This window comes from Pollachius pollachius (genome assembly GCF_949987615.1).
Source record: "Pollachius pollachius genome assembly, chromosome: 3".
Taxonomy (NCBI): domain Eukaryota; kingdom Metazoa; phylum Chordata; class Actinopteri; order Gadiformes; family Gadidae; genus Pollachius; species Pollachius pollachius.
The window spans coordinates 35683077-35710964 of record NC_136936.1 but is presented as its reverse complement, the minus strand read 5'-3'; the positions used below and the strand labels follow the sequence as shown (position 1 = coordinate 35710964).

General features: G+C 44.0%; 1 protein-coding gene across 9 annotated transcripts in view; it reads left to right on the top strand.

The window, feature by feature from the left end:
• The window catches only part of tns1b (tensin 1b), a 166306-nt gene that overhangs the window by 25296 nt on the left and 113122 nt on the right, over nt 1–27888 (top strand). For all 9 annotated transcript variants that reach the window (XM_079733023.1, XM_079733017.1, XM_079733020.1 and 6 more), the window contains exon 2: nt 22082–22196. In XM_079733023.1, coding sequence (XP_079589149.1) covers nt 22082–22196 — 115 coding nt within the window. The remainder of the gene's footprint in view (nt 1–22081; nt 22197–27888) is intronic.

Sequence of the window (27888 nt, the reverse complement as noted above, 5' to 3'; positions counted from 1 at the left end):
ATTTGACTGACTGCTCACCATGTGGAATAGACTGCACTCAGCCCAGGACCAAAGCTGCAGCCGGTGCTCTGCAGCACTAGACGCAACACTAGTATCCCCGGGACCAGGACCTATAGGACCCTAAGCACAATCGGACCCCCACCGACAACACCAAACCCCTCCAGGACTCTGTTAAGGCTTCCCAGCATGCCGTCTGTGTCCCTCAGCCTGCCTCCGGCGCTGGTCGGACCGGCACGCACCTGGGTCTGCCTCTCGTGCATGTTCTGGGTGAGAAGATGACAATGTACACCTCCTTTAATGCAGCCCTCTCTCTGTCCTCTCTGACTCTCTCTCTCTCACTGTTCTCCTCTCCTCCTTCTACCTCTATCTCTATCTCACTCTCTTCTGCTCTCCCTACATCTCCTTTGATTCCTCTTCTCCTCTCCGCTCTAAACTTTCTCTCTCCTTCTGTTCGTCACTTGTCTCTCACTCTCTACCCCCCGCTCTTGCTTATGTCTGCTTATCGGTCTGTCTCATCCTCTCCAGGTTTTGATCTGTCTTCTTCTTTCTGTCTGTCAGTCAAGTGTTAAAGCTCGGAACAATAACTAAATAGCTACTTTTGCACATGGACGTGATTGTTCGCAGTAGCGTTTACATCAAAAGATTTTGACCCAGTGCTGGTGTTTCACCGGTTGTTTTTTATTTAGTCAATCAGGATAGATTAGAAAGTCGATTCATCAGGGACGTCCCTCGGTCACTCAGAGCCAATGGGTCAATGTGATTTTTGGGTGGTCTCGCTGTGGTGGTGTGGTGGTGAGGGGTAGGGTGTCTGCGAGCAGCCTGACTGTGGGGCGGGGGCGGGGGGTTGCAACACATTAGACATGAGAAGGAAATTTTAGAGAGAATTGTAGGAGGACGAGAGAAAGAGAAAGAGGGACAATGAAAAAAAGAGATTACATTTGTTTTGTTTTTTTTGCTTCCACCATTGATAAACCCAATTTCTCTCCATCGTCACAATATAATCCGGTCTGTATGGATTCAGCCTTTAAGTAAATGTCTCTTTTTCCTCTCACTCTTTCTCTGTCTATGTCCTCCCCTCTCTTTCTACATTCCTCTCCTCCCTCTCTCCCTCCATCCCGCTCCTTTCCCTCTATTTCTTTCTCCCTCCTTCACCCTTGGCTTGTTGGGAGGCACACCGCTATTTCTGCTTTCTCTGGTATAATTTAATCTGCCGTGCGTTTCCACTCTGAATTGGTTCCCTTGCAATCTAAGCTTCTCCCAAAGACGAGGAACCCTATCTGTTGATATCATCCGTCCCCATGTGAGGATAACAAAACAGCTAAAACAACAACACAAACACGATTGAAACAACCCCTGCCGTCTCCCCTTGACCTGAGCTGTTAAACTTCCCAGAACCACTTATTCTCCAAAAGCACAACGGCCAATAAATAAAACGATACGCACGCCACTCTCTCCTATCAGACAAGGACAGGAAGAGGAGGGGCGGGGGGGGGGTCTTGAGTCTCTGAATAGTCTATTGATATTCATCTTGATCCGTTCTGAGACGGTCCCTGGGGGGGGATGCCCGCAGCACATCACAGCCCTGCGACGCGCTCGGCGAGCAGACGGGATAATCTTCCGGAGCTCCTCATCAGTTAATTACCATTAACCCCCGCCCTCCCTCCCTCCCTCCCGCCCTCCCTCCCTGGAGGGGTGGGAGATGTGATGGGGATGGTGGTGGTGGTGGTGGTGGAGGAGAGGGGAGGGGAGGGGGGTTCGTAAAAGCATCTGAAAGGCCCCCTCAGCTAAGCTGTAGGTCACTGATTGACTGTATGACAATGCCAGCTCACTTAAAGGGTGTTGTGTTGGGGCCGAGGTCTCGGGATAACAGGCAGGTCATTAGGAGCCGTATATTCTGGCCGCGTCACTTATCGCATCGCGATAAGTGGGATAGCTGCAGTCTTGTGTGTTTGAATGTGTTTGAATGCCTGTGCTGTGTGTGTGTAGCCGACGTAGGCGTTTTTGCTGCAATTTCCCTGCTCTATTTCCACTGGATCTGCTCACATGTTTTATGGGAAAAATTTCAGCTGGTTTTAACATCGCTGAGAAACCTTCATTTGGATGAAGGACATTGTTGTTTTCCTAATTGGCTATTCAATGTGCGGATCTTGGCAGTGAATGAGGGTGGGGTAGGATACTGTAACGGCTGGTGGGTTCAATTCTCAGTCAAGGTACTAGATTAGACTTGTAGGGTGTCCCAGAGCAAGATGTCTTTACCCCCTACCTGCTATCTTAATGACGTTTGTCTGAAGTTCCCCTAAGTGGCTTTGGATAAAAGCATCTCCTAAATTGTATAGGACATGTCTGATGCACTGTATCAGAAGACAATCATTATAACAGCCCCACTGTTTCACATATAGAACCTGCTTTCTTGGAGGGGTATTTCTAGGCCGTCTGGACAGCAGATACATCTGCAGAAGCTGTTATGGAGAGCGAGACGGCGAGAAAGCGACAGAGAGGGAATACAGATGAAGGAAACAGACCATCCCTGCCTGTGAACCAGACAACATATATTTATATATATATATATATATATATATTCGTTTATATATCTCCATGGCTTACTAAAGGCGAGGATTCATCTCCTGTCAGAGAGGCAAGATGGATTCTTGGTTAAGTACAGATTTCCCATCATACAAAAAAGGGGAAGAAAAAAGAGATATTTACTGAGGGAAATAAAGGAAATGACAGCCAAGAATCAAAGGGCAGAGGAAATGAATTGAAGAAGCCACCAGCGAAAAATAAGACGGGAGAGAATAGGGTGATATGAGACATCAGGGAAAAGGACCCTTGGAACAACGCCGCCTTTCCTCCAAACATTCTGAATAATTAATGAAAGAGCAAAAGGTTTTGAGGGACAATTTCATCAGGTTTCTTAGAAGAGCAGCAATCAAGTGTCCTCTTCAGGAACACAAAGTTTGTTCAAGATTGAAAAGGCATAAAAAAAGATTTTAGAGGACAAACTCATCGAGATCTTCAGAGAGAACCAATCAAAATAGTGTGCCATCAGCACCAGTACCACATCTGTCTTGAAAAAGTCATGCGTAAGAAAGCAAACGATTCATTAAAGGTTTGACCTGTTTGTTTCCGCCGAGCAAAGGACATTAGTAGGGCTTCTGCAAGACCCCACCAGATGTTGTACTTGCGCGGGACTGGAACGTTTTGTCTGAGTATGATGTAACAGCCCCTTTGGATTCCACGAGGTACCCTTATTGTCTCTGGGAGCAGAAAGCCATTAGACAGAGGCAGGGTCCCAGGACGATCCAACGTGAATATTGACCCTTGGCTCAACCTCCTGTACCGTCACAGTTCAAAGAGCTGCAGGGGATGATGGATATCCCCTGCTAACACGGCCCGCTCTGGGCCCACGCTCTGGGCCATAGTGTGAGCGCCCTGCAGGGTGCATGGCTGGTGGTTCCTCTCTGGAATGCTGCAGGCCATTAACTTTGTTTTGGTCTTTGATTTGTGAAATTGAGAACATTTGCTCTTTTAGAAAAGTCCTTTAATCAGTCAATTCTCTATTAAATAATGTATTTGTTTTAGGATGTGAAGGATTGGGGTTTCAGAGGAAGTCCCTTGAGTGCTAGAAGTTCTTTCAATAGTTTGGTGCACCATTAGACTCGCAAAGCAAAGGTTCTGAGTCAAACCCCAATGTCCATAATCAATCTGTGGGTAACCTTGAGTAAGATTCCCCTAACCCCAATCAAGCCGTGGATAAAAGTGTCTTCTAAAATGACTGCATTGGCACTATGCACTGTTTGAGAACAGAGCATAACCTTCCTAAAGACTCCAGGACTATCCAGGAGAACTGCACTGCTCCCTGTAGACCCCAGATTTGGGGTCTACAGAACGTTAACGCATGTTAACGCATGCTGTTAGCATGCGTTAACGTGAGATATTACTTTGACCTACTGGTCAGCCCAGCTTCCCCTGTGTGCGGATCACCATATGGACCTGCACTAGCCTACTGTGTGATGTTCTGCCAAACTATTGAAAAATACCACTGGTTCTAGCTGGCTCTGTTCAAGAACCTCTGGGTTCCAACGTTATTTTTGTGCTAGTACTGTTGTCTGAAGATGCCTTGGATCTCTGATGTTTGTTTATATGAAAGTATAAAAATGTTAGCTATTCCACAAGGATTTGGACCATAACTCCTGACCTTGTTTTGATGGATAAGTTGGATTTGTTCCTTGTCCATTTGAACACTTCGAGGGGTCATTCTGTCTTGGTTGAAGGTATGCTTGTTGTAGTAGTAGTGTGTATAAAGTGTACAGTCATGGTATAGTAATAGATTCTGGATCTAAAAAAGCTTACAGTTTTAAATTATGCAAGTCCTAGATTTAGATTCCGATAGTTCAACTATAGAGATCCTGCATTTGTCTAATGAATTTCTCCCTAGACTTTTGTATGCTTTTATCTGTTCCTGCATCTCTGATCTTACCTCATCTCTGATTGCCAATTAATGATCCGTCATTAAAGCATACCTCCCCCACTCCTAGGAATCTACCATATGTGGAGAGCCTTTGAAAAACTGAGTAATTTCTGTAATTGTGACATCTGGGTTCATGTTGCCACAGAGTTCTGCTGCTATAATGGATTTACCATGCGTTCCCCTTCCGGCATCACTCTTTCCCTCTACGTTCCTCTTTTCCCTTCTCCCTGGGGCACATGCCACTTTGTCTCCCAAATGCATGTGTATGTGTGTCTGAGGGAGAGTGTGTGTGTTAGTGTGATTGTGATAGTGTGTATGTGAATGGTCCACGTGCACGCATGTGTGTGTGTGTGTGTGTGTGTGTGTGTGTGTGTGTGTGTGTGTGTGTGTGTGTGTGTGTGTGTGTGTGTGCATGGTATCTCGAGTGTGACGGGCTGAAATGTGTAGGACATTGCTCGGAAAAGGATCCGCTACATCTGTGTTTTTAACCCATAATAGAAAGTTTAAAACCCTTGTTCCGTTTGATTTATGGGAGATGTGGAGCTTTGTGTTGCCCTACTCCCCCAAAACCCACCCCCCATTTAGACCCACAGGACACCCTAGGGTCCTGCACGCCTCACTGGGCACATTGGCCTTAAACCTCCCCTGGGCTTCCTGTCCTCTATGATGAGGGACTTTCACAATTCCAAACTTGGCTGAGTTCCCATTCTTCCCATTCTGTCTGAGCCTAATCTTGGATTAATGCCAGGGTTTAAACCCAGGTAAAGTCCCGTAAACCCCCCATTTGTGAAATTCTGGATATTTTTATGGTTTTATGCTATCAACACATTCAAAGTTAAACTAAAGTTTTGTAAAAATATCTAAACAAACAAAATAATTGTCATTATGTAAACCATGTATTATATTTAATTGCCATATTATTTCCACCAAATCTTTATTTATCTTAAAAAAATCCACCTGAACAATCTATCAATCTATTGATCTACCACTTCATGGATCCATCCATTTGTCTATCAAATCATACTCTGATCGATTGATTCTAAGGTCGCCGTCCTTCCGTAAATCCACCTCTGTTCCCCTTGAGCTCCTGAGTTATTTTATCCTTCATCTCTGTGCTGTTAATATCCCACCTGCAGGAAATACATCCCCCCTCTCCTACATTTTTGATGAGAGGGTAAGATTAATGCACAAGGTCATAATTACCGAGAAAACTTTGAACCCCCCCCCCCCCCAAAAGTGACCATTCCTGAAAGTCACTGGTTCAGAATCTTGCCTGCTAACCTGCAGTGGCACTGCATCAGACATTGGCCCTTGATAAGGGGATGTGACACTTGGGGGGGGCCCTGACCCTTATGTGTTTGAGTTAGAACAATATGACCTCTGTGCCCCCCCTACCCTTTGAAGGGCACCTCCAGTTTAGAGTTGGGGGGCCCATGCTTCTACCTGTTTGTCCGCTCCACTGGATATGGCCCGACTAGTTCTGTTCCTCACTTCTCATGTCTTATAACTTTCACTATATAGTCCTTAAGAAAACTTTAACTCAACTAACCATAAACATACATATTTAGGTCTTTAAGGAGCTGGTAGGGGACAGGTCACCTTGCTCAAGGACATCTACAAGTGGCCTGAAGACATTGGGAATCAAACCCAGCACCTTATGGCTAAGAGCCAAACATCTAAACCACTCCACTATGCTATCCCCTTTTGCTCGCCCCTTTGTACAAGTGGTTCCAGGATGAATCCTCTGAAATGTCTGGAGCTTTTTCAAAAGGGCCGGCCTTAGATAGAAGATAAAAGTGCAATATAAATAAAGGGACTATCTACTGAAAATATGCCCAATGTAATGTGCAATGTGGGTAGGGAGGAAGTAGGAGAAACACATGGGTAGGGATCCGGTTCCAACTGAGCCTGATTCAAGGCACCCATCAAAAAGAGATTTGAAAGACGGTGTGTGCATGTTGTTTTCCAACACTGTGCACTTCACATACACTTTCCATGTTTTCAATGGGCCCTTATTGTGCCTCATGGGTTTGTTTGTTTTGTGAGTGACCTTGTTTAGTCTAACATGGGTTAGACTTGATGCATAGTGCACACCTGCATCAAATGATCCCCCCTTCATCCAAAAAAGACTTGTTCTTCTTGTGTGACTTTGAAGTCGATGGCTAGCGTAGCATGGTGTTCAGATGGCTTGGATCACAAGAAATTAGGCGCATGAACATGGCCAATGTTTGTCCGGGACATGTACAAACAACCAGCACAACAGGGGCTGGTTACTAGTGACAGTCAACACCTCGTCCTTTCACTGCAAGGGATGTTTTTTGACACTGTGTACGATTAAATCATTTTGCAGATTCTAACTTTATGCAAACGTGCCTTGCGGTCAATTCATCTATGTGTTATTAAGGAGCAGGCAAAGGTTAGACATCTTACTCAAGGATAACTTCACGTGGACTGTGGACATTGGGGAATCAAACCCAGTTCCATTTGGATTGGAGTCAAACGCCCTAAAGCACAAGACTGCAGCTATCCCTGTTTTAAACATTGTATTTAAAACACAACCTTGAACAACAACTTCACAGTTCATTCATAGGTTATGCTAGAACATTAGGGGATTCATAAAACAATGCTTACTCCTACTGAGACTAATTTCCTTCTGGAAAACTGAACAATACTTTATCGCTGCTTCTCCCCCTCCGCACGAGTAGAGGCATATTCCTGGCCTTGAACTTGGAGAGTAAACCCACACAGGTGATTCCACTCACAGGGATAGACAGCAACTGCTATCAAGAACACAAGGAGGTCAAAGGTCACCTGACAGGAAGTGAGGCAACAGCAAGTATTGGCTGGGGAGTGTAGGGGAGGTGTTGGGACCTGTTAGTAATTATGGTTCTTCAGCTAAACAGGAAGCTTGATGGGGGGCCCCTGGGGCTCCTAGTTGCCTCAACAGCGGCGAAGCACGACGACTTCTGCTATGTAATCTCCCCGGTCAGATCATAATTAGAATAATAATAACAAAGGCCATGTTCGTGTCTGCTGAAATTGGGTTGAGATCTCTTGTCAAAATCCGACTGAGAGTTCTTGTTACTGAGCTATCTGGTTGTAATAACACCCAGGCAAACAAAAGGAAATATTTGTGTTTGGGGGAAGTCTGGGGGGAAAGTTTGAGATGTGGGTGGTGGTATGGTGTTGTGTTGGATTAGTGTCATGTATCTCTGGACTGTATGGAGACCTTAAGAACCGGCATGGCTCTTGTGAACGGGACTGTGGTTCTGCTTGACTTTGAACCAAAGGTCACTTTTTCTGTTATCAAGTGTTATTTTTTCCTAGGCTTGTTATGCTGGTGGGATTTGACTTGTGACACCTTTTACAGCATTGACATTTCTCTCAAGGTGGCAAAATAAATAAAACTTAACATAAGTTCAGGGAAATTGGCCAGAATTTCATAAAACCATACACGTCAACGACTCAAAGATAATCAGAATCCCATAGAGATAAATGCTCACAATTGTGTGAGTATTGAGTGGAACATGAATAATCATAAGGGACCTCAGAGCGAAAGCAGGCCTCTTTCAATAGGACTCATTCCTCCGAAATTAAAATTGAGGCCTTTTCAAGATAGTGTTGTCATCTGAATGCCATATTTGGCATCCCTTCTATTCCATGACATTCCCCCAGACCTTTGGAGGCACTTTGCCAGTGATCTGTCAATCAAAGTGACATATGTTGACTAAAAGAGGCCCATCCTTGTCACCCTTGACACAATTCAAACCTCCTGTATCCTACAGACTTCAATCATATGCCAAACAATATCATTCGCAGTGGAAAGTGATGGCGTCCCGTTGGGCTATGTTGTATCAATTTGTGTGGAATTGGGTTGAATGACATTCAGGTATTCTGAATGTCCCCCAGTGTAATTTCACAAAGGTATAACAGCCCAAGGAGTTTCTTTGAGGGACTTTAGGTTCATTTTTGGAAAATAACACGAGTATTCCGGATGTCTGTATCATGTCAATTGGATGTGCTTTATGTGTTATGACAAGTACAGCTACAGGAATGGTCACACAATGAAAAGTCGCTCCTGGGAAACTCACTCAATGAACCTTGACTTTAACCGCAAGGAACATTCTGTTGAGGATGAGAAAGGCCAGTATACTTAGTTGTGAGGAAAACACATTATGAAACAAATCCAGGTATATAGATGATAAAGATTCTCTTTATTATTCTCTCTGACCCATCCATATGTCAACAGGGAATAATGGCAAACATGTGTCTGTATGTTGTCTTACCCTGGCACGTAGCGCTCGTGATAAACTTTGGCTGTCTTTGGAGTAAACCTTTTTTTCCTGTTAGTCAGAAATGCAACCATTTGTAGGAGGAACCATCAATCCCCTTTCTCTCCTGTGATGTAACTGTTCCATATGCACAGCTTATTTCCCTCAAGGCTGCAATGTCACAACACCCCAAATATGTTTTCTGAAACCAAAAATTAAATCTATCTTTTGGGTTTTGAAACCCAAGGAGCATTTTTGAAGGAGCTGCTTAATATGGATTTGTTCAACAAAATCGGAACACTTGATCATGAAACCATGCCAGGAAATGACAGCACAATGTTGTAATGTTTGCAATAATAAATAGCAACATTTTTACTTTAGGCTTTTTAAGAAAGTTCTGGGTTGTTATATTTGGCTCTAGTTTTGAAATCACAAATCCGTCAAGAAAATAATAGAGAGAAAAAAATGCATGATATGAGCATGTGCGGCAGTAGAATTTAACATCCAGAGGGAACATACTGTAGAGCACTTAACAATTTAATAATAAAGACACGTTTGACGGTTTGCAACCAGAGCCCTCTTTCTCTTTTGGGACTTCATATTTTTCATCTTTTAGGTATGGGTCTTCATTGGCATTCTTTTGAATGGGAGATCAGATGCAGATTAGATGCAAAATGAATCCCAAAATCTCAATCAGTCATATATATGTATATAGTTGCTTAAGGGATTTTGCAAACATCTGTGATTTGGAATTTTTTGAAAATCATGTGAGAACTGATTATATAAAACGGCTGCGTGATCATGGACTCAAATCAAAACTTTGTTTTGGCCACATTAAATCATTTGTAATCAACCTATGAAAAAAAGGAGGAGAAACAGTTCTCTATAAAAACATGACGTTATCTCCAGCGGGTTAGATTGTTATGAGAGCATTTGTTTCTGGCAGCTCCACTAGTAGATCTCAGACTGTTGGATGGTCAGCTGTTGTTGACTCTGTTTGTTGTGAGTTCTGGCGAAGAGCGAGAAGGATTAGCCTGCCTAAATGTACTCAGGTGTCTGATCACCTTAAGCACATCATGCGATTGATTTGAAGATAACGTTGATTGTCTATAAAACAATCAGACCAATCAGGTTGAAGCCAGCAGAGCTCAGTTGCTTTCAATCTCCAGTTTATTCTTTATTCACTCCCTCATCTTATCCAAAACGACTTAATGGTTATAAAAATGTAGTAGAAATACACTTGGCTTATCCTTTTTGTTTAGTTGATGATGTGCCTGCCTCAATGACATGAATGTCTAATCTTCTAATTGTCATCTGACCATTACAGAACCAAGAGTCGAAGTCAACCTAAACTGTGCAACTCAACAAACGGTTCACTTATAACAATACAGGAGTAAACCAAGCGAAAACAACAACAAAGCATGGGAAACCCATGAGAAAGACGTGAAGGAACCTTGAGGAAAAGGGGATTTCTTCCCTTTACTTATGGATGACTGGCTAATTTCCTCCCTGGGATCCAAGTTGGTGAGATTAAATGTATAGAGACAGAGGAAGAAGGAGAAAGAGCTGGAGCGAGAGAGGGAGAGAGTGAAGGGAGCACGGAGAGACTGGAATGCCTGCGGTGTGTTTTCCCCCTAAATGAAAAGCAGGTGACTGTTCATTGTGTGTCCGGTTTGATTTGTAAGAAGCCACTGGAGACCCCGGAGAAAATGGAGAAGGAAGGGGTTTAACAAAAACCTCCTTCCCTTCCCTTACTTTTCTTACCAGTGCATTGTCCCCCTCTGTCTTTTCCCCCTTTCTTGCTCAAAGTTAACGCAAAGTCAACCAAGTTTTCACGTTTCCATTACACTCAATGCATCCAACGTGCGACTGTGACCAATGTTTTGGGGAGTTTATTTGTGCCTCGTCAAACAGATTACATTTGATCCCATGTCTCTCTAGGTGGCTTGTTCTCAGGCATCAGAAGTTTGTCCTGCTATTCTCTGGCATTTACTACATTCAGTCATTCAGTTATTTTCTCAATACAACAATATATTATAAATATAAATATAATTATACAACACCTTTTTTGAATACTCTTATTTATTCTGTGCCTCTTCTCTCGTCATTTAGACATTATTACTTTGTGTCAAGGGAACAAAATATAACAAACGATTCAACGCTCAATTTGAAGCTTTACCTCATGCAGCCAGTAGCTTATGTATTTGAGTTCAATGTCAGATCTTTCCCTCATTGCCCGTGAGTTTGACGTATTCTGTGCCCTAGACTTTGTTTTAGCTGTGAGGTGTGTGGACTCGTGTGGCGTTGATAACACTATCAGCTGCCCAAAGCCTTTATTCCATTCAAGTTCAGGAAGTTAATTTGATAGGATGTGCTGTCACAGTCCGGATACGACAGTCTTGTTATTCATTCAGCCTGAACTCCTGAGACAGAGGTGACACTAATTAGCCTTGAGGTGGGTACAATTTTCCCTTGTCACGCTTTTTTGTTCGGTATTTCCCTTACAATATATTTTCACATTTGTCAGTAATTTTTGTAATGGGGGATGAATATAAGCACTCCGAAAAGTCCCATAACTCATTGGCGATAGACATTGATTGGCTGCTGGGAGTTCTAAGATCAGAGTGTGACCTCTGACCCCACTGATACCTGTTGCTAGGCCACAGAAGTCAGGGAAAGAAAGTGACAGAGGCTTTAGAAGGTGCTTGTGGAGTGTAACTTAACATGTTTTGGGGTAAACAAGCTCTCCAATGCCTGTTGGCTTTTGGAGTTTTCCCCTGTGTATATTAGTCGTAATGCATTCAGATCACCGGCCACTCGGCTGCCTCCTGCACTACGGATGTGTTTGTCCGATTGGTCAACTCAATCGTAACATTGTTTAGACTCCAGCAGATAATCGTTAATCATCACCGGATCTGAGCGTGCAACCTCAAAAAAAGGAAAGGATCAAACGTATGTTAGGGGATGTGAGCGTCTGTGTGTTTGGGTAAGGATGGAAGCCCCTTGGTGCATGTTACCTTTTTGTCTTTAATCCTCATGGGGTTTGCCTTGACAGAGGCATAAGCTGTTTGGTGCAAGATAAATAATGTTCCCATTTCATGCAGATGGTGACTCATGTAGATTTGGCTTAATTCATGTTTATTTCTCTGAGCCTGTTAGGAAACTGGGAAAGGAAACTGTTTATACCCTTTCGATGCATCTTCCTGTCACTGCTACGGTTTGGGATGTTATGTTTATGTGCTCCAGCCTCCTTGCTTAACCTGTGCTGTGTGCTTTGTGGCTTCTTTTCACAACAATGTGGTGAAGATAAGTGTCACAAATACATTCAGCGAGAGATTTGAGGGGCTTGGCTAGATTTCGCTAATGCCTATCGAGCCGGAGCTTCGCCAGGCTGCGAGGGTTTCTGTCCCATTTTATTAAATCTATTACCTTATAAGTACACATAAATCCTTTAAATGAACCCAGAATAAAACAAGCGCTTGTTCTCTTGTTCCCTCCGTTAGGCCCCCTAGCTTCTCCCTGGCTGTGTGTGGGGGCGTGTGTTTGTCCTGTCTGTATGCACAATGTCTATGTGTATGGACAACGTGCACTCACAGTGCATGCAAGGTTCTAGACGTGTTCTGGGAAGGGGAGTTGAGTTGTGACGGATAACATCGGCGCTATGATTCTCATCGAGGTGCGGGCTGTCGACATGAGGGAATTCTTCTGGTTTGGGTTTGGGTCGGTTGGCTAACTCTTATACCCCTGTGTTGATCACATCACCCCACCGCTGTGAAGCTGCATTCAAATGGGGGATAAGATGTAGTGTGGTTAGACAACCAACAGTGTCCATGCATTTCAATGAGGAAGGTGTTGGATAGCATACGGCACACGTGTATTTGCAGCTCTTGGCATAACATGAAGTTCGGTCAAAATGGGATAAGATAGGTTCCAGACGGGAAATTCTGAAAAATTACACATGCAAAATGTTGGGAGGCCACTCAGTTTATAACCTTAAGATCTTAACCTTAAGATCTTCCTTGGTGGTCTGTGTTGAGGCTCCGATGGCCATTGAAAGCGCCCGGTGCAGGGGCTGATCGCTGATCCTACTCAGACGGGGCAGTTGAGTTAACATATCAAAAGTTCTGATGTGAAAGACGCCTAAAAGCTAGCCAAAGGAGCTCACCATGTTGGGGGTGGGACTTTGTGTTTAGGGGAGGGGTGTGGCTTTGTGTTTTTTTGTGTCTGTGTGTGTGTGAGTGGGGGACGGGGACGTGGCTAAGGACACACACAATCATACAAAAAACAGGGAGAGGCAAACAGAAGGGATACAAGAAAAGTGGAAAATGTTAGTCTTTTTCCAGTAGTAGTTAATGGGAACGCTGGCTAGAGGAGGAGAAGGAGGAGGAGGAGGTGTGGACTCGAATGAGGGAAGGAGAGGTCAGGCGAAGGGGAAGGAGAGAAGCAGGGAGCAGGTCAAAGGTCAGGCAGCCCTTGCCAGGTTGCGTTTAGCGGAGCAGGCTGAAGAATAGTGGGCCTGTGAATGGGGAAGGGGGGGGTTTCAGGGACCGTTCAGCGAAAGAGGGAAGACAAGCAGTGAACTGTTGACGCATGGTAGAAACAGAAATACGCACACACAAATACACCAGGTATTTTTCTTTCTCTCTCATACTGACATATTTGCACACAAACAAAAAACTAAGGACAAACGTTATGCACAGCCTCACTCACGCACACGCACACACACACATGCACACACACACACACACACACATACATACACGAACGCACACACACACACGAGCATGCACAAACACACACACACATACACATACACACACACAAACACACACACACACCACACACACATACAGACAAAGGGGCCCCAGATGGAGGTATATGTGTGTACAGCCCTGCACATGGTGCACCATACGAGAGACGCTATCATCACCCTCATGGACCAGCTGATGAACGCGGTCGACCGAACCCATGAGGTGACCCGCTTCTGAACCACAGCTTGTGGTTGGCCGGCCGTGGTGACCAATCAATACCTTCCTGCCTTGGGGGGGGACATCATATCCAGACCCTAGTCACCAAAGTATGGGGAGTGCATTGGGACCTCAAGGTTGAGGTCAAGGGGGAGTCAGTTGCCTGGTGGTGGAGAAGATTAACACAGGGACCCCCCCACTTCCTCTGGGACATCATGTCATCACAGACACCCCCCCCCCACCCCTCTCAGAGAACATCAGGATGGGCTAACTTGGATGAGCATCGGAGGTGCATTTTGCAGCCCTTTATCTTTACTATTTGGTTGTGTAGACACCATGCTTTTATCCATAGTGACTCACAGTAAATCAATGTATTGATTTTGGTTTGAACACAGAACTCTTCAGCAGGGAGTCCAACATCCTAACTAACCCTTAGATTACCCTGCACCCCTCAATAACAAGGTATAAAATAAAGTCTCATATCATATATGATTCGCATAAGTTTTGACCCTTTCTTTTGACACTATGGTCAGTTATTCTGGATTTTGATCATCATCAATGTTTGTTACTGCACAGTGAGTCTTTCACATTCTGATCGGTCATTGTTCCGTGGGAGATTTAAACGTCGATTTTAGAGGCTGCATGGGAACACAATGGATTATTACTTATTTTGAACAACAAACCACAAGTATATCTGTTGAGAATCGAGCATGCATGCACGTGTGCTTTTTGTTCACACGTGCACTTGCAATGCCATTGCTAATCGGGTATGGATGGAGTCACAGAGTTGAGTTGTGTGTGCGTGTGCCTGTGTGATTGTGTGTGTGTCTTTTTGTAGCTCTATGTGTGTGTGTGTGTGTGTGTGTGTGTCTGTATGTAGCTGTATGTGTGTTTGTGTGTGTCTGTATGCAGCTCTATGTGTGTGTGTGTGTGTGTGTTCATGCGTCAGAGTGTTGGAGCCGCTGAGGGAAACAGCTCAGTCTCAGTTCTAACATGAGGGAGGAACACGGCCCCCTGGTTACCTTACGCTGCTGGAATGTCTGGAAGAACTTACTCCATAGCATAACATCACCGGCACATGCTGGAGCACTTTGCCTGTGTGTGAGTGTGTGTGTGTATGTGTACGTATATGTGTACGTATATGTGTGTTAGTATGTTTGTGTGTGTGCATATGCATGTTCATGTGTATGCATATGTGTGTGTATGTGTGTTTGTGTGTATGTGCGTGTGTGTGTGTGTGTGCATGTGTGTGATTGTTGTGTTTTCTAAACGTATAGAATTTGACCATCTCAAGGAAAATTTAATGATCACCCTCATTACTAATTATGTTCTCTTAATATTCTGTGCATGTGGCTGTGTGTGTGTGTGTGTGTGTGTGTGTGTGTGTGTGTATCTCTGCATGCGTGCCGGTATGTGTGTTGGCAGGCTGTTAGTGTTTGTGTGCACGTGTGTAATGTGTGTGTGCTCATAGAGATGAATGCATGGGGGTTGGAGGGGATTATGCCCGAGCGTCTCTGAGAGAGCGGGGGGTCATTTCCCAGGAGGGTGAGTGTGTATGTTTGTGTGTAGACCCTAACCCAGGCTATTAGGGGGGTCCCAAGCAGTGCCTGTCTCAAACCATTTCCCTTCTTTGTGCATCGTCTGAGAACCCCCCGTCCATGTTTGGGGGTGTGTGTGTGTGTGTGTGTGTGTGTGTGTGTGTGTGGGGGGGGGGTCTGTTTGTTTACTGAAAATGGGTGTCAGAGTGGAGCTGCATCTTCTGTGAGAGAGACTCGGCCCCAATAATGCCATCAACTCTTCCCTAGCACCACCCCCGCCAGCCCCATCTCCTGCCTCCACCCCCCGTCCGTCTCATTCCTCCGCCTTTCACCCCATTATTCTAACCTCCTCCCCTGCCCAAACTGCACCCCAACCCCCAAACAATCAACAAACCCTGGCAGCACCAGGCCAATCACTAATGATCGGAAACAATTAAAAGCCCCTCCCCCCTATCTTCACCATCCGCTAGAGAGTGGCGGCAATATTGTGCCGTTTGTTGACATTGTGTTATGGGGGGTTAAGCGACGGAGGATTTGCTTTGGCGTGGGAGCTGAGGTGCTTGTTTGCATGGATTTCATAATGACTACACTGAGCTACCACCGAACTGTCCTTCAATACATTTTGACCCAATCTGCTCTCATTCACATTTCCTATGTGTGTGTGTTTGTGTTTCCAAGTGACCAACTCTCAGCCAATCAAAAAACTGAAGAATCTAAATGACACCAGAAGCTGCTGAGTTGTGCAACTTAATCGAATTAAAAAGAAAAAATTTAGGGAGCAATGTTTCTCCTGCTGGTTGCCACACATAATATCACTGGCTTGTGTTTGTGCATGTAATATTATTCCAAGAAGACATGGGAGTATTTCATTTTCCTTGGGAAACTATCGGGATTTATATTTGTATGTGTGGGATCTGAGATTCATGTTTTCAATCAACGGCAATTGTATTTCTGTTTATATAATATTTTGTACTTGCCACAGCAATTAATAACAAAACATATACATATAATGTATCCAGCATGATTATTTGGCATTCAAAAAACATGTTTTAAAGTTTAACTAATGTTTCTGCTCAGGGAAATCTTGACAGCAGACTTGTGGACGCCCGGTTAACTAATGTCAACACACTGGATAACTTCGGGAGCAAAGGGGGGGGGGGGGAGAGATTGAAATGTTTTTTGATGACGAACCCATTCCTGATCAGCATAACAACAATAGCGATTCTAAAGAGAACCATGCATGTAACCAATTAAATTTCCCATCCAAACATCAACACGTATCAACTTCAACATTATTGAACATACATAACTATGTAATCAGTAATATAAGGATTGAACAATGTTAAAACATCCTCTCATTGCTAATATTTTACAAACCAATTTATTTATAACTAACCAGTAGCTTATATAACAAATAACATGTCTACAATGGCCAAAAACTGTTATATCAACAAATATGGGGAATATGGTTGACTGAACATGCAGTGCAAGATTAATAACATAGTCTCATCCAATGTAAAAAAAAAGAACCTCTATGAAACACTATGTTTAGTGGGCCGTGGTCTGTTCAGCTGGTAGAAGGTGTGCCTATCCCTTAACTCTTCTATTTAGACCGCAATTACCGCTCTGTTTGGGCGTGGAACCAGCAGCTTTCCTTGACATTATTCATCCTCTGTCTTGTTCCAGAGACGACATAGGCAGTCTGGTGACTGCCTGGCTCAAACAAAACATCCAATCAGGCATGTGGGCGGATAGACAGACAGACAGGATGTCCTATTGGATGAGACCGATAGTTAAGAATTTGAATATAACTACTTAACCCTTAAACTACAGGTGGCAGGATGTAGTCTAGTCTTTTGCTCCCAGTCCAAATGTTCTGGGTGAGAATCCCAATGTACGCAGTTTACCAGTCTACTGCATCATTGTGCAATATGGCCAGCCCCTCCCTGCTCATAATACCATGTGTCTGAATTCAATGCAAGTCGCTTTGGGAAAAAGCATCTGCAAATACTAAATGGTGACACCTAGCCAGCATGTGCAGATCTGGGTTGCTCTGATAGTGCCGTGTGGATGCCAGGTATGGCATTTTCTACCCCCCTCTCCCTCCTCCCTCCCTCCCTCCCTCCCTCCCTCAGGCTCTCCCTCCATTCTTGCCTCTCTCCATCACTCCCTCCCTCCCTCCCTCCCTCCCTCAAGCTCTCCCTCCATTCTTGCCTCTCTCCATCACTCCCTCCCTCCCTCCCTCCCTCTACCTCTCTCCCTCCTTGGTGGAGGTAGTAGGGCTGGTAATGGATGAGGTATGATAGATATCCCACTTTACCCCTCTTTCTTCCCCTCAGTGCTTCCCTCTCACTCCCTTCCCTTTACCCCTCCATCCATCCCTCCCTCCTTATCTCCCTACCTCTCTGGCTTGACCCCTCCCTCCTTATCTTCTTCCTTCTCTGGCTTCCCCCCTTCCTCCCCCCTCTACCCTGAGATGCCCTCTCAATGATGCTGGTAGCGCCGTCACAGCCCAGCGCATTGTTTTATCCTAACCAGATTAGGCTAATCACGTTACGTAGTGGCAAGGCGTATGGCACTGCGCTGTGGAATGGGCCCTACCGTTGTTGTTGCCAAGCAGCCAGGGCAACGCAATCAACCCTGCCCTGTGGCCGCGGAAACCATCATTAGCACCGTTTGGCAGAGATTAGCTTAATAGACCTGTTTTCGGCACACTAATGTCTGTATTTGTTATTATCTTTTTTGTTTTTTAATGAACTCATAGTTTACTTGCGCTAGAAGGCTTATGAACCAAAATGTCACATCCATGTTTTATAAATTATCTTGTCTTATCTTATCTAAGCAACATTAACCTGGCCTCCTTTTCCTTTTTTTTCGTTTTGTAACTGTTGCAATAGCTTTTACCTTTATTTTTGTTTTTGCAGTTTTAATGAAAGAAAGGCCAAATGCTTGCAGGGTTGGGAGAACATGTGAAGTATTGTTAGTTTATTGCCAAGATGGAAGCACAATGCATTACTGTAACCAGTCTCAGTGACTGGGACAGTTACAGATGCCAGATAAACAGGACATAGAGGAGAGGGAGAGAAAGGAGACAGCTAGATAGAGAGATAAGGGATTCGTACGAGAGGGAAAGATTGACAGTAGAAGGACGAGGGAGATGGGCTGACATTTTGATCCTATCGGAGGGAAGGCTTGACAGCAAAGACACAGAGGGACGGGAGAGGGGAGGCAAGCAGCAGATGTATTTTCATTTGCACCTTCCATCCAAGTGTCTAACCCAGCAGGTATGCACTGTTAAATGTAAAAGGGATTTAGGCTTTCTTCTTTTATGGTACAGACTTCTATAGTCTTGTCTGTGCGTGTGGCTGTGTGGCTTTGTGTGTCTGTGAGTTAATTTTGTATGTGTGTGTGTGTCGGGTCTGGGTTAATTTTGTAAGTGTGTGTGTGTGTGTGTGTGTGCGTGTGTATGTGTGTGATTGTGCACATATGTGCGGTCAGTTATTAAAGGGCTGTACAATACAAGTCTCAAAAGGAATAGAGAACAGACTGTGAAAGGGAGCGGGAGGCAGGAGAAAAACTATGCAGAGAGGAATAATGGAGTGAGAGAAACTGAACCCAGATGAAGTGTTCCCCTGAAAAGCGAGGGATTGAATAATGAAAAAAGAGTATGAGATACAGTGGAGAAGGACATAAAGAAAAGGGGAGAGGCTGCCAATGAGAGGGTAAATGTGAGAGGATGGTGTGTGTTCATGCCCGTGATTCAGAGGGAGCCTGTGACGGTTGGGTTAATTAAGTACTGTTTCCAACACGCTGGCTTCAGAGATCCACCAGAAGAAAGAGAACAGACCATTAGAGGTTAGAGGAGTAAGTATGAAGTGCTGCCCGGGAACCCTCATTCCTCACATACAAGGCATAGGGGCACACACACACATGCACAAATACCCCAAAACACATGCCCATGTACTCTCTTATGCCATGCACACATTCACACATTCACACACACACACACACACACACACACACACACACACACACACATGCAACTCACTCACACATGCAAATACCCACACACACACAGTTACAAATTCACGTACCCACACACGGACACACATATTGGTCTAAGAGGGGCCCACTGGCCAGAGACCACTCTGCCACTTCCTGCGTTGAAATCACATCCAATTAAAGTTTCTTTAGGTTGAATCCCTGCATGGAACATGTGCTCTGCAGACACAAACACACAAACACACCAAAGGCTCACACACACACAGGATTTATTTGGTTTTACCTGTGTAAATGTGTAAATTTGTGTAAACGGGACAACTCTGAACACTTAAAGTGTAGGTGAACCCCCTGAAATCGAACACTATGAGAGTATAAGAAAAAATGTGTTTTGCTCTTGGAGTTCCACAAAGTAGGGGGGCTTATCCCCATGGCTACGACACACTCCAACTTTGTGATACTTTCTTGGATTGTCGTTGTGCAAGAGTGCTATTACAAGCAATGATGTATATGAAGTATGCCACTCACCGTGGTGTTATACCATGTGTGTCTGAGAAGCTTAAACGGACGTGGACATCAAAATATGCTGCTGCCCAGACAGAGCACTTACATTTCACACACAACTTTTACACGGTTTCACTTGGCCGTGACGTAGGAGTGGCTCTGAATATGCACTTTGACATCACAAAAAGAAAAGCCGCATTTGCGTATTTTGGAGCAGAGTGAAACGTTAAACAAACAGGTTGGCAGACACTGGCAACAACATACGGTTTTACTTCTGTTTTCTATATATGACAGTCTAACTTTTGTTACAGTCACAACATGGCATTGATTACTAAATTGACGACCATAAAAGACTTATTAAAATGGTTAGACACAAAAAAATAACATTTTGGTTTCACTTCCCTTTTAAAAACCACAACCATTCCATTCCATGAGGAGCTAAACGCGAGCTCAGCCGGCCTCGTCGCCTTCAGAAAGCTAATGGGTATGATGACATCCCATGATGCAACGAGGCAGAACACCGAGGTTTAACAACCCCAGACCCACCTCAGAAAACACAACAAGGGAGATGAGTCATGATTCCCCCTGGGCCGTCTTTTAAACAGGGAACCTGTAGAGACAGAGCTGGTTCTAATGATGAGACTCCACAGGGGAGCGGTTGTGTTTGTGTGATCTGGGAAAATATCTGTGTAGCAGGTTGGTTTGAGGATAGTTTGTAGAGGGTTAAGGTGGTCGCACACTGCCCTCACCAACAGCAACAAACATCAACAAACACCAGTCAGACCTTGGCTGGGCAGCAATTGATTTCCAAATACGGTCGCAGTCTTATGTTGTTCAAAAAACCTCGGCCTATCAGAGTGACACACTGCTCCCTTCACTTTTTCCGAATCTAGTTGAGAGTAAAACGAAAACATGTTCTCTTCTGAGAAAGATTTCTAGTTAATCTTTTAACAGTATTATCCAGCCTGTATCGATTGCTTTGATTATTTTATAAAATCGCAGACCGGGTTGGCCGGGATGGTCTCACGGCAAGCAGACACCATCAGATTCTGCGAAAAACATCTGTTTGTTGTGTCGGCTGGTTTGAGTGCAGCCAACTGAGGCTTATGGGTGCTGGTTTGAGGTGAAGTAAAACAGTGTGCCTGGGAGTTTTTCTTTATGTGTGACTGTAATTATGGGATGGATTAAGAATGCTTTTAGCTGGGATTTGTCTCTAAATCCTACTATTACCCAGCTGGAAAAGTAAAGAGAGTGAGAGAGCAAAAGGCAGAGAAAGAAAATAACACAGAAGAGTAACGGAAATGTACTACTTTAGGCTTTTTCTAGGTACATTTTATTCCCAGTGTTCTTTGCAATAGTTAATAAACCATTTGTACGTATACATCTAAAATACCTTTGAAGCACAGATTTACTATTTAAAATGGCCACGAGTCTAAGAATACCTCCATCACCCACAATCGTCTTCTTTAAATGTGTTTATTGTAACATCCCACATGTTACTTACTAATCAGTCCCTCCAGAAAAATGCGGCGTTCTTTTGTGATTGTTGCGGCCAAAAGTCCTTGATTATGCGGCACGTTTTCTTAAAAAATGCGATGAAATATGCGGCATATTTATGCAAATTTATGCCATGAAATTGCTGGAATTTGCGAAAAACGCAGCTTTTCGATGACGTTCACGTCGCGTAATTACGTCACTTCATAACATTCCCATGGCAACAGGGGGAAATGGCTGCTCTTGTGTGACGTAAACGCAACATTTTTCAATTTTCTGCTAAGATATATGTGACTTTGTTGCAACGAAAATGCGGGGATTATGAAATCCTGCAAGCCGCATATTTTGCGCGGAAATCGGCAATTTATGCGGTGAAAGTGCGGAATATTTGAAAAAATTAGGCCCCCGCATGAATATGCAGACTTTGGCTGATTATGTGTTGAATTATGCGATCGCATAATCGCGTTTTTCCGGAGGGACTGACTAATATATAACAAAAACATTGTGTGAAATTGTGTGTGAAAATTTTGATTCCACTACACGTGGGTACATCAAGTCATCTAGCACTACAGTATTATCAAAAGTGACTTACAAAGGATGAGACAAAATTAGACCAAAATATACAATCAATGTTGTCAAATTGTTCAGCGCTTCCAAAAACAGTGGGAGTGAATTGAACAAGAAAAGAAGCACCTTGGCGTTCTACTCCCACCCTCCCTCCCAACCCCACACCTGGCTCTGGTGCGGCCCCGCCCAGCCAGGTGTCACCCGACCTCTCTCGCTTCACCTCTTTGTTGGCGTTTGTTGACCTTGTCCTTGTCCTTTGTGTCCCTGCAGCCAGAGGAGCTGGAGGCGGTCCACTCCCACACCTTCAGGGTGAAGAGTTTCAAGAAGACCCGACCCTGCGGCGTCTGTCAGCAAACCATCCTCCACGACGGACTCATCTGCAGAGGTCAGTTGGGTGTACCACCCCCACACCTATACCCGGCCATCGCAATACCTCTCTGCCCCACCCTTCCCTTCCCCGCACACACCTGGGAAAGATTATTTCCCCCAAATGACATCCTCTCTTTACTACTATTGACTAATCCACTGCTAATCCAAAGCAATTTACAAATGAATTCAGATACAAGGCACACAGGCATTTTGTGGACTCATACCCATTTCCTTTTGTCTGGGAGTTAACCACTACACAGGAACTACACTTACCCGCAGCCTTCCCTTTCACTGGATAGACCTGGAATCACTTGCTTTTACACCTGTCTAGCAAATTAGCCTATCAATTAGCCATTTAGAAGCTACGCTTCACGTAGAATTGAGTTTAGAAATACTTGGTTAAGGAGCAGGTAGGGGAGAGGGCATCTAGCTCAATGAGGCCTGCAGGTAGGTTGTGAACATTAAGGGTCAAATACAGAACCTTTCAACGGGGTGCCGTACACCATTGCCGCTAGACTATTCTGCCAGGCTTCCATTTCCCTGGACAGACCTAAGAGAAGCTGCATTTTAAACTGATATCTGATAGGTGATAGTGGTCCCCTCATGACAGAAGAAACTGCTGTTGATTTGGAGAGATTAAGTGTCGGCAAGCTAATTAGAATGCATTAAATACAGTGTTTGTCTGGCTCCAGCAGCCACTCAAAAGTGCCTTAACGTCAAACCTCCAAAAGCCCTTTGGAGAAGGTTAGCAAGCGAAAAACCAAACAACTCAGGGAATACAAAAGCATTGCTGACACACCGGTCGTCTGCGGCCCTAGATCAGAGATCACCTGGGGTCACCTGGGGTCATCTCTCTGTCGGGGTACAGCCAATCACGTGACAGAACAGGTTAAAATTATATCCAAAAGGGCTAAGGGTTAAAAGGGTTTCCATTTCCCTAGTGGTGTTTGCTAAAAAGACACTTTGCCTCATTGATCTTGGATGGCTCTCTGCTCGGTTACACGGATGAGTCAACCCTCTTTCTTTACATTGGGCTAAGCAACTTTGAGGCGTTTGGAAAACAGGTGTCTCTTTGAGTGTAGGTGTAGGGTTCTGAAGTGGAAGAATGCAAGTACCTTGAGGTTGGTCAACAACGTCAAGTGCCTGATCCTTTATGCTTCCGGCCTTGCTTTTAACCCGTTGTGAGTGTGAGCTATATTATTTTGGTCATATCTATTTATTCATATTGTTACATCGACAGGATCGACAATGAAGCCCGTTTACTTTATTTTGGATGAAACATTACCAAGTCAACAAACACCACCCATCTTTGGCTGGCTGCAGGTAAAAACAAACACAGGGCAAACGGCAGGCCCCAGACCTGGCTTGTTTTAATTATGTGGAATTTGTGCAAAAGTTTGAGGCAGATGGGTCCACTTGAGCCATTGGCTCTCCCCGACCGGTTGCTGGGGTGAAAGTGTTCCACTTCCTGTCCGTCAGGTACAGGATAGACTGTGAACACCAGGAGATTTGGGCTGCATATGAAAACACAGTATGTCCCCCACAACAGCCTGACTCTCACAGGGGGGCTTGGAATAGGGGATGCTCATCAAGAACATTAAAAATGTTTTTTTTAATTTGAATAGCAATAGGAAAACAATGCAAATTGTTGTTCTTTCTTTGTTATGTTGTAATGGGAAGCATGCTACCATTAAACATTCAAGTTAGCATGCTTTTAATTGTATAGCCCCCCAGAGCTTTTACATTTTTCTAATAGATATACAATGGAAATAAATATCACATAATACTGAATACTATTCAGTAATACTACTAAAATGGTTCCCCCCAAATAGGCAAAAAACAAATCATTTGGTGAAAGCCAGAGAGTATAAAGAGTAGCCCTCGTTAGAGGAAGTCAGACTTGAAAAGCAGAGTGGAAATGAAAGGGAAAGCTACAGTCCACCAGGTCTGAAGATAGGGTTCACGGGTTAACTTCATGTCAGGCCATACATAGAACCGTCCATTTTCCAGCTACACCCGGGCATTGTTTTGTTTCCTGCTGACTCTGTCTGCACGTGTGTGTGTGTGTGTATGTGTGTGTGTGTGTGTGTGCGTGTGTGCGTGTGTTTGTGTGTGAAAGTTAAAAAAAGATTTACAAGGGCAGCAGGTGGTCTCGGGGAAAACATGTCCTTAACTGAAGTTTACTGGAGTCATTAAACTCTGTCCGTCTGTCTCCTTGTCCACCTTCGTTTCCGCCTGTCCCCCTGTCCGCCCTCCCTCTGTCTGTTATGCCTGGCTGCCTGTCTGTCTCTCTTATACAATATCTCTGTCTCAGGACACGCCTGCCTGTCTGTCTCTCTGATACAGTATGTCTTTCTGATGACACGTCTGCCTGTCTCTCTGATATAGTATGGCTGTTTAATGACACGCCTGCCTGTCTGTCTCTCTGATACAGTGTGTCTATAACATGACATGCCTTCCTGTCTGTCTCTCTGATACAGTATATTTCTCCAATGACATGCCTGCCTGTCTGTCTCTCTGATACAGTATGCCTGTCTAATGACATGACATACCTGCCTGTCTGTCACTCTGATACATTATGTCTGTCTGATTGCAGGACTGCCTGTCTGTCTCCCTGATACAGTATGTCTGTCTGATGACATGCCTGCCTGTCTGTCTCTCTGATATACTATATCTGTAATGATACGCTTGCCTGTCTGTCTCTCTGATACAGTATGTCTGTCTAATGACACGCCTGCCTGTCTCTCTGATATAGTATGGCTGTTTAGTGACACGCCTGCCTGTCTGTCTCTCTGATACAGTATGTCTAATAACATGACATGCCTGCCTGTCTGTCTCTCTGATGCAGTATATTTCTCTAATGACATGCCTGCCTGTCTGTCTCTCTGATGCAGTATGTCTGTCTAATGACATGACATACCTGCCTGTCTGTCTTTCTGGTACAGTATGTCTGTCTAATGACACGCTTGCCTGTCTGTCTGTCTTCTCTGATGCATTATGTCCGTCTAATGTCACGCTGATACAGAATAGCTGGCTTTCTAGTGATATGCCTGCATTATCTGTCTCTATGTTACAGCATGTCTGCCTGTAGTGTCGTATTGTTTTGAGGCAGACACATTTAAGAGTGGCAGACTTGCCCTTTGGCAAAAGCACACATACACACAAACACACACCCACACACACACGCAAACACACACACACACACACACACACACACACACACACACACACACACACATAAAACCACACACATAAAACCACACACAAAACTACAACCAATTGACAAGCCTTATTTGGCAGCCATGTCTGTGTTTACAAACACAGACACGTGGTCCAAATAATGACACGGCCGCGTTTCCTCTTCCCTTGGTTGTTGCTGGGAGACAGGGTGTTTTGCTGCCATGGAAATAGCCTGGTGACGCAGGTGTTTTTTCCAGTAGGATACATTTCTGTTATGTGTTTTTAGCGTGTTTGTATGCAGAATCAGGCAGATGCATATAGTAAACTTTAGCTACTTATTTATTTTATGTGTTGCTTTACACTGTAAATATTGTGCCAATGCTAATCATAACTATTAAAACCAACAAATTTTCAGTTAAATTAGAGGTTTAAAGTAAATGAATGGATATATTAAACATTTACATAACATGTATTCTCATGCAGTCCTTTTCATTTTAAAGGAACAGTTTACGATTGAACACATTGAGGCTCCCATTGGGGAAGTGGAATAGAATGGTTACGTATATTGTGTGTAAATAATTTTACACACACAATTTTCCAATTAATCTGTGTAATTAGAGTTTTTTTTAGAGGTTTTCTACATCGTCGGTTGGTGGACTGATGTGTATTTTCACTGCTATTATACTATTTATGCAATTTTCAATTAAACGTGTTTTTAAAAAACACATGAACGGCAGCGCCATTTGCCGAGACCCTCCCACCAAGGATTATGTAGAGTAGACCCAACCAATATGTTAAATCAATAAACTTCACCTTCAGGGACCTTTCAATTTAAATCAAATAGTTTGAAGAAGGATTTTCCATGCAGCGTTTCCTTCATCATAGTACAGATGTAAAAGCAATCCTGACTCCATTCTGCTGTGGCGCGCACACTCTGAAGGAAACACTGGGACCTTGTTCTGTTGAAGACAGGGTCACCTGGGACCTGTGACTGGCTGGTAAGCACTGTCTAGGTGTGTGTGTGTGTGTGTGTGTGTGTGTGTGTGTGTCTGTGTGTGTGTCTGTGTGTGTGTCTAAGGTTATCGTAACTCTTACTGGTGAGATCATACAACTGGTATGCGGTTAATCCAAATGAGAGTTACATTTCAGAAACACACCTGAACGCACGCATACACACTTACACACTAACACACACACACACACACACACACACACACACACACACACACACAAGCACACACACACAAACCATAATTAGCTACATTAGTGTTTCAATGTCAGTGTATTGATTTTGTGTCTGTCTGTTTGCTTGTATAAAGTGTGTGTTTGTGTGTGTGTGTGTGCGTCCCGTGTAAGTCTCTATGGTTGGCTATTTTGTTCACCTTATTTATAAACGGGCTCTCTTCAATACGGTTATGACTTACATGTGCAAAACACGTACACAAGCATGTACTTACACACAGAAGTACACAGACACACATGCATGCACTTACACATGGAAGTACACACTTCACGCACAGATCCACATCCACACAGCACATGCACAATCCATATTCACACATGCAGCCACGTACCCACACACGCACACACACTCAAAATCTTCATGACCAATTTCTCTGTCTTTCTCTTTCTCTCTCTCGCTCTCGCGCTCTCTCTCTCTCCCTCTCTCCCTCCCTGCTTCCCTCCCTTCCTGCCTCCCTTCCTGCCTCCCTTCCTCCCTCTTGCTCTCCCCCTCTGTCCCCTGGAGAAGTCATTAATGTAATAAGGTAATAAGTGGTCCCAGTCCTATGAGAAAGCCTTTGGATCCCCACGGAGTCTTTCTCCATCTTTATCGTTAAACACTAACTTGACCATGCAACCACATCCTACCAACTCTGGACTCTCTCTTAGCTAATTGATTTGATGGGCCAACACACACACACACACACACACACACGCAGGCACGCACGCACACACACACACACACACACACACACACACACACACACACACAGCATTGTTGAGTCTTGGCTATTTTGTCAGATTCATTGTTGCATGTGTTTGTGTGTTGCACTGTGTTTCTATCATTTGTGTGTGTGTGGGTAAATATGTATGCATCAACGGAATGCAGAAACAGTTTGCTTTGGTTTTAGTCAAATAGCAACAAATTGAAACACTAGCTTGCGCTGAGCAGAGAAGAGTAAATGATAACAACCTTCATTCAGCCTAAGCACCGCAAACAGTGCCATCTATTGGCCGTTCTGCCACAATACATGTACAAACGTACTTTCTACGAAGATGTGGTATAATGTAACTGATCTTTCTAAAATTACAAGGTTCGGGGCCCTAAAAACGAAGTACATATACAAAAAACAAAGCAAAAAGTTAAGGCGAAAAAAACAAAGGCATTGTAAAGGTAAAGTGTGGATCAATGAATAATTCAGAATATTTCCAGAATAAATTTGGATGTTAATCAGATTTTAAGAATTCAAATTGATGGACCTCGAAACTTTAATTATCAATGTATATATATATAAATTAATTCAAAT